The 13,866-nt window shown below is 35.8% G+C and overlaps 1 protein-coding gene across 1 annotated transcript; it reads left to right on the top strand.

Annotated features, from left to right (window-relative positions):
* The first annotated feature begins 10,305 nt into the window (after positions 1–10,305).
* On the top strand, positions 10,306–12,272 carry LOC109159761 (inactive protein RESTRICTED TEV MOVEMENT 2-like). The gene is made up of 2 exons (XM_019307876.1): positions 10,306–10,613; positions 11,512–12,272. Exons 1-2 carry the CDS (start codon positions 10,508–10,510, stop codon positions 12,120–12,122), a joined length of 717 nt encoding a protein of 238 aa, XP_019163421.1. The 5' UTR covers positions 10,306–10,507; the 3' UTR covers positions 12,123–12,272.
* The last annotated feature ends 1,594 nt before the right edge of the window (positions 12,273–13,866 follow it).

Raw genomic sequence — 13,866 nt, 5'->3', positions numbered from 1 at the left:
ATACATCGTACTTGTTCACATTGTGCTCCTTTCAGACATTGTGCTTGTCTGAATTCTTGACTTCTAAAAAATAAGTCCTTAGGGGGGAATCTATCTTGGGTATGATCGTTTTGGGTAAAGACTTCTACCATTTCGCCGTTAAACTCATCCAATCATATGTTGCAACGCCATTCCTTTATGCCTCTTCCTCCGATGAATACTCGTAGGGCCAAAATTAATTTTCCAAATTAATTTTGTTCTTCATATGGTAGATTTCCTTTGACTCGATATTCTGATTTATGATGCTTGTACTAAAAGACCTAAAAACTAAGGGGATCTAAAGTACATTTGGCTCATCAAAACTTACGAAAATATTCCTATCAATTTTCCCCCTTTTTGATGACGCCAAAACCTATACTCAGTCATTTGGCTTGTCTTTTAAAAACAATTATTTTTCAAAAGATTTTATTAATTTTTGACAGAGCCATGATGAGTTTAACATTTGATTTTGACTCTAGGAAAGGCATTTTTAGCAACTATGTTCCTATTCGCATTTTTGGACTTAATGATAACGAAATTTTGTAATTTTTTCAATTTATGCGATTTGATACAATCTAAGCTAAAATATATTACCTTTCAAGACAAATAACAATAAAAAGGAAAACTTAATAGCATCATAAACAGATAATTCGAATTATTTCAAATTGTTCCATGATCATGAGTTCAAGTTCGTGGACCATACACAAAACAATTGTGACAATCATACAAATCACTTGAAGATTCTGTTTCTTCTCTCTTCAAGCACATGATTAATATGATTTTGAACTTCAATGAAATTGTCACTAATGGCATAATTGTTGCATACCTGCCCAATCACATAATAGTTGAATGCTTCAATGATGTTGTCCCCGGGCAGTATTCCTTCTTCATACCATATGATGCACTCTTCCAGACTTCTATCACCTTGAAGCTCGGCATCATTGACTTTGATATAGTCTTTAAGAACCATGATCATCAAAGCTCTAGCATAGCTTTTGATCCTCCTGAAGTTTTCATTCGAAACCCACAGGTTTTGGTCACTTGGACCACTTTTCTTCATCCCCTTTGGTAGGTCATTCAAGGTTGCCAATCTTGGCATTTCAACTCTACCATCTCTTGGTGTGGATTCCAAATAGAGAGCTGCTTTGTTGTACCAATTGATTTGCTCAACATTTCCACCTACACAAACAATATCACGAAATGAACGGTTAGTGGTATTTGTGATGCTTGATCCTCCTGGACTGCCAGCCTCACCACCACCGAACCAATATTCCAATCCTCCTCTTCTACCAACATTTCTGCCAGCAGATCTGCCTCTTCCTCTACTACTGCTTGTACCAACATTTCTTGTAGCCATGGCAGTCATAATCATTTTAAGCATGCCTTCCAAATGACTGAATCTCTCTTCCCCCTTTTTGGCGTAATCAATGAGTGTATAAACTGATTCTCGAAGAGATGAAACAGATTCGGATATGTTCTCATATGAACCTCGAAGGCAGCCTACTTTGGTATTGATGGAGATGAGATCTGTGTGAACATCACTAATCTGCTTCTCATGTTGATGAACCACATTGAGAATTCCTTGACTTTGGTTCACGGCAATTGCTTCATTTGCTTTTCCAGCATTTTTGAGGATTTGAGATAGTTGGATGTAGAACTCATTGAGTTTCCCTTTGACATTTGTATTCAATCCTCCAACTTGTCTCTCAAGTGCTTGATGTGTGTCAATCAAGTGTTGTTGACTCCTCCGGTTTTCATCAAATGAGGTTTTGAATTTTCCTCCTTGAGTATTGACAACATTATCCACATGAGTGCAGATACCTTGAATCATACTCTCTATTCGGTCACCAAGGCTTAGTACAACATTTTCCAGATTTTTCAGTCTTTCATTTGAGGTTGTGCCATCAAGGTTTTGCTCTTCTTGGGTTGCGGGAATACACCTTGCTCCTTCTTGAGCAGAATTATCTCCAAGCATGTGAGATTGTGCTTGATTTTCTAGTAAATTCCCTTCTCTTTCTGGCGAGTGTAACACGTGTGTGTCACCTTGCATACTTTCTGCATGAATTGATTGAATTTCCTCCGTATGGTGACTGACTTGCATGGCATGATATTCTTGACTAATTTCTGTTTGATTCAACACACTAACATCATATAGTCCACTGTCCATCAAATGTACACCACGTGTGACATTTTCTTCTTCTTCGTTTCTTGTAACCTCAATAGGTTGAACAAACTCATCAATGTCAACTAAAAAATCATCTTCAGTTGGCATGTTTCTTTGGACTGTGTTGTCATGAAAAGTCTCGGCCAACTTGGCTTTTAATTTACTCACAAATGCTCCATTTACGGTAGAAATCAATGTTGCATGGCCAACATCTAAACTGCCAATCCAATTCAAAGAAAATACTTCTTCTTCCTTCATACTCGATCCTCTTGTCATCAATTCTTGATAAGAGCTAATTCTCCAATTTCTCCAATTTAGAACTCTTTGATATTCATTCACCAAAGTCAAATCAAGTCCATCAACTTCGTATATCTCCTCATTTATCAATGTCTCCAATTCGGCTATTCGGGAAAAAGGGTTCAAGGTACTTTGGCTTGTGCTGGGATTAAAGTTTGATGTGGGATTGTGACTCATGGTGGGATTTTGGCTTGAGTTTGGTTCGTGACTAGAGATTGGGTTTTCAAGGGGTTGCATTGAGGGTTGAGGGTTTAAGCCAAGGATTTCTGCAACTGGCCTTTTCCTAGCAGGAATACCTCTCGGTTTTCTCTTTCTTTTGGAATTCAACTCGGTTGACACTTCATGATCTTTAAATAAAATCCTGTTGTTTCCAAATGGCTTTCTAGACCTCATTGGCAATCCTTTCCTTTTGATAATTTCTCCAATAAGTAAACCGAACCCTAGAATGTGGTTGAACTTGTCATTCCTAATTTTTGCACTTTTCACAAAATGTGCGATCCGGCTCAAAATGAGCTTAATCCGGTCACCCCTAACATCATTCATCAAGGCATGCAAATATCCAATTCTCACAGGTGATATATCCTCCATACTATTCAGTTTGCATAATACACATTTGTAGATGATTTTAACTAGCATTTCATACTCTAGCTTCAAATCAGATTTGTGACCGGAAAGGTTGGGTTCGAGAGATGCATTCTCATTTCGAATTTCTGGCCATACTTCCGTGTGATCATATGTGTGTATATCTAAGTCTAACAGTGGTTGTTCTGGACTAGATATAGGAAGTCCAAAAGTTGAATGCAACTCTTGTTCATCAATGGTGATGAGAGTTCCATTTACGGTGGACTCAATGGTCCATCCAACAACTTTGGCATTCACATAAAAATCTGCTACATCTTTATCATAAAATCCTGAGTATGGATAAGAACATAACCTCATAAGATTGCTTTGTTGAAGTGCATGGATGATTCTTTGTGCAAGTTCGGAGTTCTTGACCTCCTTGAGAAATCCGTGGGGGTCAAAACTTCCTCCGGCCTTGATTCCAACTGCTAGCTTGGCAAGATTGAGTTGTGTAGAATGTTCTTCATTCGGTTGAGAGCTTGAATCTCCAATGGCAGCCATAATGTGTTTGGTATTTTTGGATTGAGATTGAGAGAGATGAAGCTTGAGAGTTTTCGGCTATGGAAGGTGTAAAGGTTTTTGGAGAATTTGAGTGGAAAGGTGGCTTTTCGACCGGTTGGGTGAAAAAGGAGGTGCCTTTACAAAAATATCCTCACATTTGAATTTTGACTTTTAATAGTTGAGGGGTATTTTTGATATTTCAAGAGTTTTCAACCTTTGACCTAACTGATAGTTAGGTTAGGTTATATATTCTCCATCCAATTTGTCGTTTAATAGTTGAGGGGTATTCTCCATCCAAAATATCTTAGGGGATCGAAAATCCGAAACTAGAAGACACAGAGTGTGATGACCTTATGTGACGCCCACTGCGGGTTGTATACTTGCGTGAGCATTCAATTTGCACACATGCAAAATAATTGGATGCATATAAAAGGAAAGAAATAATTGATAGTTTAATTAGTGGAAAGTTTGAAAGGAACAAATCAATTAAGATGTCTAGTTATTACAGGGCGTTTGGTTGAAAGAAATTTAAATTCCCTTCTCACTTAATTCCCACCTAATTCCAAAGGCCACAAAATTCATTTGTTTGGTTGAAATGAATTAGAATTCCATGGAATTCCAATTCCCCCATTTTTATGGAATTAAAATCCCATGTTCCCCCTGGGATTTTAATTCCTAGGATTTTAGGAAGAAAAAAAGATACTGATGAGTCAAAATTACCTCTTCCTTTTTTGAACCTAAAATTAATGTCTAACAACAACAATGGACATTTTTGACTTTATACTACTTATTCCCTTTCAATTCCCATGTATACCAAACATTGGAATTTAAATTCCTAGTAATTCTATTCCTGTAAACCAAACACTGAAATTTAAATTCTCACTTTATTCCCAATAATTCATCTCACATGGAATTGCAATTCTTGCAATTCCTTTCCCACGTAATTCCCCCTCTCCAACCAAACGCCCTGTTAGAGAAAAATTGATTTTTTTGGTCAAACCACTAAGTGTCTTGAGCAAGCCCTAACTGTAGGAGGAACTTTAAGTCTGTACCATACTCAGACTAATCCCCGTTTGCACCGGGTCCGCCCAATTAAGGGTTAAAGCTAAGTGCTGGCAAGATTAGTTTTTCCATACAAGAGGGGATTCAAACTCCCAATCTCTCTTAAAGGACTAGAGTACACAACATCTCACTTCAACCAAGCTGGTATAAAGAAAGCTAAGATGTCTGAAAGGAATGAATCAATTAAGATGTCTAGCTAATTAGAGAAGAATTGATTGCATATTAATAGAACAAAATTATATATATTACAATATATGATTACCTTGTTTACAGGGTGTAATTTAGCGGTGGATGGAAAGTAGGGTGGAGAATGAAGATTCTCTCGGATGGACACTTGAAATTGAATATTGTATTATTAAGCATGAGCACACAAATGCACTAGAAAGCTAGGGGAAAGCATTGTACGCAAGGAGGTAGGGAGAGAACAAAATAAAGAAAACAATATAACAAGGAAAATAAAGCGGGGAATTTGATTGAATCACTACACATTATTCATGCTTTGGACTACGATGGATTTGGCCGGTGTAATTCAATTATGACTCACTTTTGGGAGTCGTTATGCTTACACTAGGTCGATACGTACCTAGACTCTTAGAACACACCTTAGTGTTAGGGGTGTTAGCGAACAGAGCTTTCGGCAAACTACTCGTGTTCGTGTTCGGTAAGCGTTCGTTTATGTTCGTTTGTTAAGGTAAACGAACATTAACAAACAAAATTTAGAGCTCGGTTAATAAACGAACAGAGCTTGAACAATTTTAAGCTCGTTTGCTAAGAGATCGTGAACAAGCTCGTTTGTGTTCGTTTACTAATGTTCGTGAACAAGCTTGTTTATGTTTGTTTAATAATGTTCGTGAACAAGTTCGTTTGTGTTCGTTTAATAATGTTTGTGAACATGTTCACAAACATATATATTATATTATATTATATTATATTATATTATATTAGTTTTGTAGTTGTGTTGTTTGTTTGATTATTGTTCGTGAATGTAGATTATTTATTGTTCACGAACGAATTGTGATCATGAACATGTGCAGGTGTTTGTTTATTAAGTGTTCATGAACGTAAATGAATATGTTCGTGAACGTGCTTATTAATGAACATGTTTGTGAACGTGTTTGTTAATGTTAACGAACACGTTTGCGAACGTGTTCACGAACGTTAACAAACACGTCCGCGAACATGTTCGTTAACGTTAACGAACACGTTCGTGAACGTGTTCGCGAACGTTAACGAACACTAACAAACGCTTAACAAACGAACACGAACAGGATTTTCAAAAACCTTAACAAACGAACACGAACATGAACACTCCAAATTCCTTAACAAACGAACACGAACAACCTCCGTTCGTTTATGTTCGGTTCGTTAACAGCCCTACTTAGTGTGACTAAGGCATTTTAGCAAACATCTAGCCTCCTCACGGGTCTTGCCCTCTCAGATCGAAGGACGGAGAATGCAAATATGTAGGACTCCATAGAATTACAATCTCTTGCCAATTATACTCTCCTAAACTCCTCACTTATCCCAGCCGAAGATGAGGAGAGGATCAAATATATGAGAATTTCAACTATATTATATTGTACATTTTAACATTTTTTATTTTATTTTAAAATTCATGATAATATAATTTCTTTCGTGCATCACATTGATAAAATACTATTTTATATATATATGGAAGGGTTCAGGTGCGGTTGATGCTTTCCGTGCGGTTGTGCAGTTGGACGCACCTTAAGCATTAACATGGTGCACCTTAAGTGCACAAATCACCAGACATCTTATTAAGCCCACAAACAAAGCACCTTAAGAACACAAATCACTCACCTTAAGTACAAAAATCACGCACCTTAAGCACGAAACAAAGCACATTAAGCACAAAACTCACGCACTTAAGATTTTAAAATGTCTTACATTAAACACAAACTCACGCACATTAAGTACAAAAAACACGCACCTTAAGCACAAATCTCACGCATCTTAACAAAACCCACGCACTTTAAGTTTTACCAACTACTCACATTAAGCACAAACATCACGCACCTTAAGCACAAACTCACGCACATTAAGAACAAACCCCACGCACTTTAAGAACAAATCTCACGCACCTTAAGAACAAATCTCACGCACTTTAAGTTTTAACAAGTACTCACATTAAGCACAAACCCACACACGTTAAGCACAAAACTCACACACCTTAATCACAAAACCACTCACCTTAATTTTGACTTAGATGCAAAAATTACCAAATTGCCACAACATTTTTTTTTTAATTTTGGTAATCTTAGACGTCGATTTAAGTAGAATCAATGGTTCTGTTTTAACCGCACAACCGCACCTGGGCTGTCCACCACACCTGAACCTATAGGGAGGGCTTCAAGTGAGAATCCTTTTTTAGGAAGGAACCTATGAACTAATATGAGCCATTAAAATTTACACAATCAACGGTTTATATAAAGTAATCATTATTATGTAGATCTTTAACATAATTAATTATAAAAAGGATACGCATTAAAAAAAAATTAAAAAGGATACTAGTGTAATTTTGTCTATGTTCTAATTTTAAACTAATATTATATTTGAATTGATTCCAAGATTTTGGGATGAGAAGATAAGAAAGAAGTTCAATTGGTTTAGGAGTTTACATTCGGCTAATCTACCCAGCGTCTACTGTCGTCCGGTGATCTTGAAATTTCGGCGACCGTCCGCGTTTGGAGACGTCGACAATTGGCGTGTGCGGCTCTAGGATGGCAAGTGAAGACCACGTAGGTAAGATTAATATTGAACTTTCTATGTCTGTGCGGTTTTCAATTAAGGATTTGTTTAGATTCATCCATGTGTAGTGGTGGGTTAAAGCCTACAATTACATGAATTGTTCATTATCATACTGTTGCGCGCGACCCCACAATTGCATGAAGAGTTTAGATATTTTTTGTGCACAAACCTGTGTTCCCAGATGTGTTGAACACAGAGTAATTATGCTAAACAACCAACTGGATGTCATTTACAGTGCTGACTAAATATGTTATTCTGCATCGATTAACTACTTACAACTGGATTCCTTCAGCACATCATTACTCTGTGACAAAGGGCTTGGCTGCATTCTTGTATAGGATTGGCACTAAACAGCATCTTGATCTAGGAAAAATTATCTTTGATCATATCCTATCCGTCATCAATCCTAGAGAGCAAAAGGTAAAACTACCTTATCCTAATATGATTTTTAGTATGCTTACTACTCAGGGATTATCACCACATGCTCATGAAGTAATTAATGAAGTCCACCTCACTCTACAAAGTTGATACTCGATTATTGAGTGGAAAGCATGTGAAGGATGTAAAGCCGGTCATTCCATCATTGGTGCCAGTTCAAACAGATGAAGATGAAGAAAGTCTTACTCCTTATGCATGTTCGTGACCTCCGTCACTCACTCAAGCTAAAAAGACAAGTTAATGATCTAGAAGTTGCAAGTAGGATTATCAATCAACAGCTAGATTTAGCTCGGCCGGATCGAACTTGTTACTGTTCTACTAGGACTGAGTTTGTCAGATTAATCTTCAATAACAGCTGGTGATGATCAGGTCCACGAGGAAGGTCCCCCAACTTCTTGAATTTACTTTGTCTATTCATTTAACAAAAAGGGGCCGGGGAGTAGTGAGTAGTGCGTTGATTGAGGGTGGGGGTAACTTTGAGTAATTTCTGAAGAGTAAATACCAGTGGACATCCTTCGATTTTAGTGGCACTGTCACTTTTAGTCCTCACCTTTTAAATCAATCACTTTTAGTCCTTCTACTTTTTGTTTCTAACCATCTATGGTCCTTCCGTTACACTTGGCTATCTAATGCCATTTTCTCAAGGGCAATTCGGTTCGTTCTTGAAATTAAAATTAGTTGAAAATTAGGCATTTTAATGAATGCAAGGCGTGTAATTTCTTCAAAAAAATACTTAATACATTAATTATGAAAGGATCGAATTGCCCTTGAGAAAACGGCATTAGATGACCAAGTGTAACGGAAGGACAATAGATGGTTAGAAACAAAAAGTAGGAGGACTGGAAATGGATGATTTAAAAGGTGAGGACTAAAAGTGACAGTGCCACCAAAGTTGGAGGATGTCCAATGGTATTTACTCAATTTTTGAAAGACAATTGGTTGCTTGGTTTTACAGGTCTTCCTTACTTGCATGTTCTTGGTTTCTATTTGGGTTTGTAATAAGTCAGAACAATCGTCCTTTGAAAAGGACTTTATCTTTATTTTTATATTAGTAACTGCTCTTTAATTACTTGTATTATGTTTTAATTGAGTTTTTTTGCCAAATAATAGCCACAGGGAGATTTTGTTAGTGTTTAAATATTGTAGACCCAAACATGTAATTGGCAAATTATGTTGGTTAGGTTTAGTGTCTAGTTATAGGACTGATCGAAGATCTAACAGAGCAGACACTGCACGTATTCGCAGATAGCTTGTACATCAGTTACCTATCTGACGTACCTCAAAGGGTAAGATAGTAATTCAATCTCCTATTTGAAATATCTTAGGAATTACTTATCTTTCAAGAATCAGAATACATTATACATGAGAGATGTCTAAAAACAGAGATAAGGAGAAATATACAGAGATTACGAAGCAATATTTGAAACATAAGAAACTCTCTCCATAACTTAAAAGGATTACTCTAATGTATCATCTTCTCAAGCCAATATGGTGAGATTACGAAGCAATATTTGAAACATAAGAAACTCTCTCCATAACTTAAAAGGATTACTCTAATGTATCATCTTCTCAAGCCAATATGGTGATTTGATCTAAAAAGTCACTTGAGAAGAAAAGGTCTACAAATTTGTATATTGTACCGTATCCATACAACTGTGGTACAGTGGTGAGTGCGTCAGTGAGACGGACAGTGATAATGTGGATCTCCAAAGAAGGCATTTCTTGGACTGTTGATTGCATAGATCTCCAGCGTCGATAATCCTCTATGGTATATTATGAATGAGTTTGATTCGGATATTAGGGCTAATTGTTGAGGGAAATGAGTTGATCTCCGGCGTCGATAATCCTCTATGGTATATTATGAATGAGTTTGATTCGGATATTAGGGCTAATTGTTGAGGGAAATGAGTTGTTTTGGCTGGGCTTGAAATTAAAAGATTGTTTTTCCCTTATTTTTAATGGCGCAGACACATATGTTAAAGGAATGACTACTTCAGGTTGAAATTCAAAACTCGGAGAACCAAGGTGGTCGATTTGAAAATTTAGGACTAAACGTGGCGAAATTACCAAACTCGGATGACCTTAGATGGCATTAACTCATTCTTTAAATAAATTATTTAAATTAAATATAAATATTGTGCATTAAATCAGTTGCGCAATGTGTGCGTAAAACCTAAAATTAAAAATAAACGTTTATTGGAGGTGTCCATCTAATAGATCCTGTTTCAGGATATATGGATTGAAGTATGGTATGCAATGGACCCCAATTCATCTTTGAAAACCATTATTTATTATATTGTGTTCCCTTGATGGGACGACAAAGAATAAGTTCCTAAAAAAATTCTTTAAGGAGCAAGCAATAATATATCTATACTTTAATCTGAGGATTCGGCTAGAATGCAAGATACCAAAAACTTTACAGGAAAAAAGAATGAATGACCCAAGAAATCATCTTTTGGAAGCATGCAAATAAATCAAGGTATATCTGTGTACAAATTAAAGAAGTCTTTGATTGGTGTTCGCTCTTTCTGTAGGTATATAAATCCAACAAAACCCACAAACAATTTCAACAATCAAATCAAAGTTTCAAGAAAAGCAAAGAATTCGGCCAAGGATCGGAGAGGTTGAAATAATATAATGGATTCAAGGAAGTTTACACTACCTCTGAACTATGAAGATTTTGATCCAGATTTTGATCAGGTACAAGAGCCTCAAGTTGACACTCTCCTCATTTATTTACCAGGTGAGATTTCGATGATCCTTTTAGTTTTGTTATTAAAACACATAGCGCTTTAATAAAAGTAACAAGTATAAAGATTAAAAGACCCCTATAATAATAATAATAATAATAATAATAATAATAATAATAAGGGTATAATCATTCATACTTTCTTCCCAACTGAAAACAAAATATCATCGCTACCTTTGAAAAACTTTTTCCTCAAAACATTTTTGGTCATGTTAGGTAAAATAGTTAGCCTATTCGTCAATTTTAACTTATTTGACCACTATTAGCTGTTTGATTTGGTTAAATAATCAATATGAGTATTTGATTAATAGCTTTTTGTAACAACTTATTGCTCCAAAATGTTAAAATTTAAAAAATTGCTCAAGATAGCTTTTTTGACCAGCTTTTTGAGAAAGTCATTTTCTATGTAATCAGTTAACAAGTTAATTTACCAAACACTTCTACAATCAGCTAATTCTATCAACTAAGTCAAATCCAGTAACATAATCAACTAAAAGGGCGGATTATTGTCCACACAGTGTTATGTGGACCATAACAAAAAGTACATTTTTAATATACTAAATGTACATTATTTTTGTACTGAATGTACATTAGACAATATAATGTACACTCGGTACAAAAATATTGTACATCCCCTGAATACAATATACATTATTTTTGTGCTAAATGTACATTACTTTTGTACTAAATATACATTATTTTATAATATACAAAATATGTTCCACACAACTAGTATGAATTGGTCCACACAATAATGATTGAAGTAACAGCTATCACTAACACTATTTACCAAACATCCCATTATGTGAAAAAACTTTGAAAAACTTTTTCCATGGAACCAAACATGTTGTAAAAGTTTAATAAGCTGCTGCCTGCTGGTTTTTGGCCGCAGGTTTTAGGAAGGAGGAGATAAGGGTTCAATTAACCGGAACAGGAATCCTGAAGATCAGCGGTCAGCGGCGGCTCGAAGGCGACAAATGGAAGCGGTTCTTGAAACAATTCCAGGTTTCATCCAACTGCGACACCCACCGGATCAGTGCCAAATTCGAATCCGGCACTCTCTACATAACACAGCCCAAACTCATCATCCCTGCAGCAGTGGAAAAACCCGCAGATTCAGAAGAACAGAAAACGAAGGAAGCTGCAGAACCGAAAGGCGGAGAATCGGAGGATTCTGAAAGCGACACGACGGAATCGGAGAACACTTCCGACAAGGAAGGCGTAGGCGCGGCTTCAAGAACGGAACCGGGTGAGGATGATTCTTCGGATAAGAAAGCGGCGGATGATAAAAGGGCCGCCGTCGCTGGGAAATCTGATGGGGAGAAAAGTGGCGGCGACGGAAAAGCTGCAGTAATGGATGGTTACAGTGGCAATGCGCAGCTTAAGAGGTCAAGAAAGATGATGAATGTGGCTTTGGTGGTTCTGTTGGTTGTTGGTGTTGGGTTGTATCTTAACAGCAAGATGAGGTCTTCGTCGTCCAATGATGCTGCTGGAGAGCTGTGAAGATTTACGTAATAATAATTCATAATATTATCAGTGATTAAAGTGTATATTGTTGATCCAATTGAATGTGGTATTTCTGTGTGTGTTCCATGTTATTGTAAATATATATAATACTAAATATTAATTAATTGATCTTGTAGAAAGTGGAAATTTAATGGCCAAGAATGGAAGGATTTATATATTTTGGATGGGTCTCATCATAGTAGGCAAATTTTACTGGTTCATGGTCCAAAACAGTGCAATTTCTTTTAATTTAAAGAAATTGCACTTATTCTGTCTAATTAATTACTCATGTTTGCAGGGACGGAGCCAGAAATCCGGTTGAGGGGGGCGAAACAGTACAGACAGATTCAGAAATTTTTTTCAGAAAAGGCGAAACATTAAAACAAAAGAGATAATTTAAAAATAAATAAATAAACTATCTGAGAAATATAATTGTAAATATTGTTGGATAGGGACGAAAAATAAAACATATCGAAACTTTATAAAAATATTCATAACAAAATATGAAACATAATTAATAAAATAATTTGAATAGAAAACACATTATAAATTACACATCTTATTATAGAGTGTGTGTAATATTAAAAAAGCTATTAAAAAAGAATTGTAAAACAATGTTGATGCTAAGATGGAACCCTTAACCTAATTATTACCAAGTATGTGCTCTACCACTTACTCTAACTCACTTCTTATTAACATTTTATAGTTTTTTTATACTAATACTAAAACATGTACTATATATACATATATACATACAAATACTATATACGGGGTGGGGGTGGGGTGGGGGGGGGGGCAGCCGCCCCACCCCCCGCTCCCTCCGTCCCTGCATGTTTGTACGATCACCACCACAAAAATATACTATTAACGTCAGTTATTTAGATCATACGACATCAGTTAAAATTAAACGTTGTACAAACATACGTTATAACTTATAACTAAAAACCGATATGATGTAGTATCTCATTTTCAAATTTTTTTAAAAAAATACATAAAACGTCATTTTTTAGCAAATAACCAACGTCGTAAATTAATTAAATATAAAAAAACATGGGAAATAAAAATATATGACGTCGATTTTTAAAGAAAACTGACGTCATATATTTTAAAAGTTTTTTTAAATAACATACCACGTCGATTTTTAACAAATAACCGATGTGGTATGTTTTTGTTTAATTTTTTAAAAATTTACATAACATACAACGTCGTGGTATGTCATTTTTTAAAAAAAAATAATTGTTTCTATATGACGCTGACGTCGTATATATATATTTTTTACATTTTTTAAAATATAAAATATATTTTTAAAATTTTAAAAATAATTATTGCTCTATACTTTGCACTTGAAAAAATGAACTTTCCTAACTTTCTATTGCAAATGCGTGCTTGTGTTTGACCATACAATATTCAATTTCAAGTGTTCATCATTTGAGAACGATATTCGGGAGAATATTCAATCTCCACCCACCGCTTAACTACACCTTGTCAAAGGGCACAACGTAGCGATATATAAAGCGGGAGAAAAAAAAATACTAAGAGTAAACGAAAAGAAACGTTGATAACAAGAAGACTTACCTAGTAAATTAATTGTGAAGGTATTAAGGGATCTTGTGGTTGGGATTTTTTCCAATAAATCCGGGAAGCTCCGACGGTGGAAAGTAACGAGTAAATTTCACTGGCCCACACATAAGGGGTATTCATAGGAAGAGAAGAGGCGCGAAAATTTGAAAAATGCTCGGCA

The sequence above is a fragment of the Ipomoea nil genome, unplaced genomic scaffold (genome assembly GCF_001879475.1).
Source record: "Ipomoea nil cultivar Tokyo-kokei standard unplaced genomic scaffold, Asagao_1.1 scaffold2845, whole genome shotgun sequence".
Classification (NCBI taxonomy): Eukaryota; Viridiplantae; Streptophyta; class Magnoliopsida; order Solanales; family Convolvulaceae; genus Ipomoea; species Ipomoea nil.
The sequence above is the reverse complement of the archived record's forward strand: the minus strand, read 5'-3'. Positions and strand labels throughout refer to the sequence as shown.

Bases quoted from the DNA above. Each gene is read 5' to 3' on its own strand.
- LOC109159761 (XM_019307876.1), top strand. From the start codon at position 10,508: ATGGATTCAAGGAAGTTTACACTACCTCTGAACTATGAAGATTTTGAT. The intron at 10,614-11,511 runs GTGAGATTTCGA...TTTTGGCCGCAG, and splicing joins TCTCCTCATTTATTTACCAG to GTTTTAGGAAGGAGGAGATA.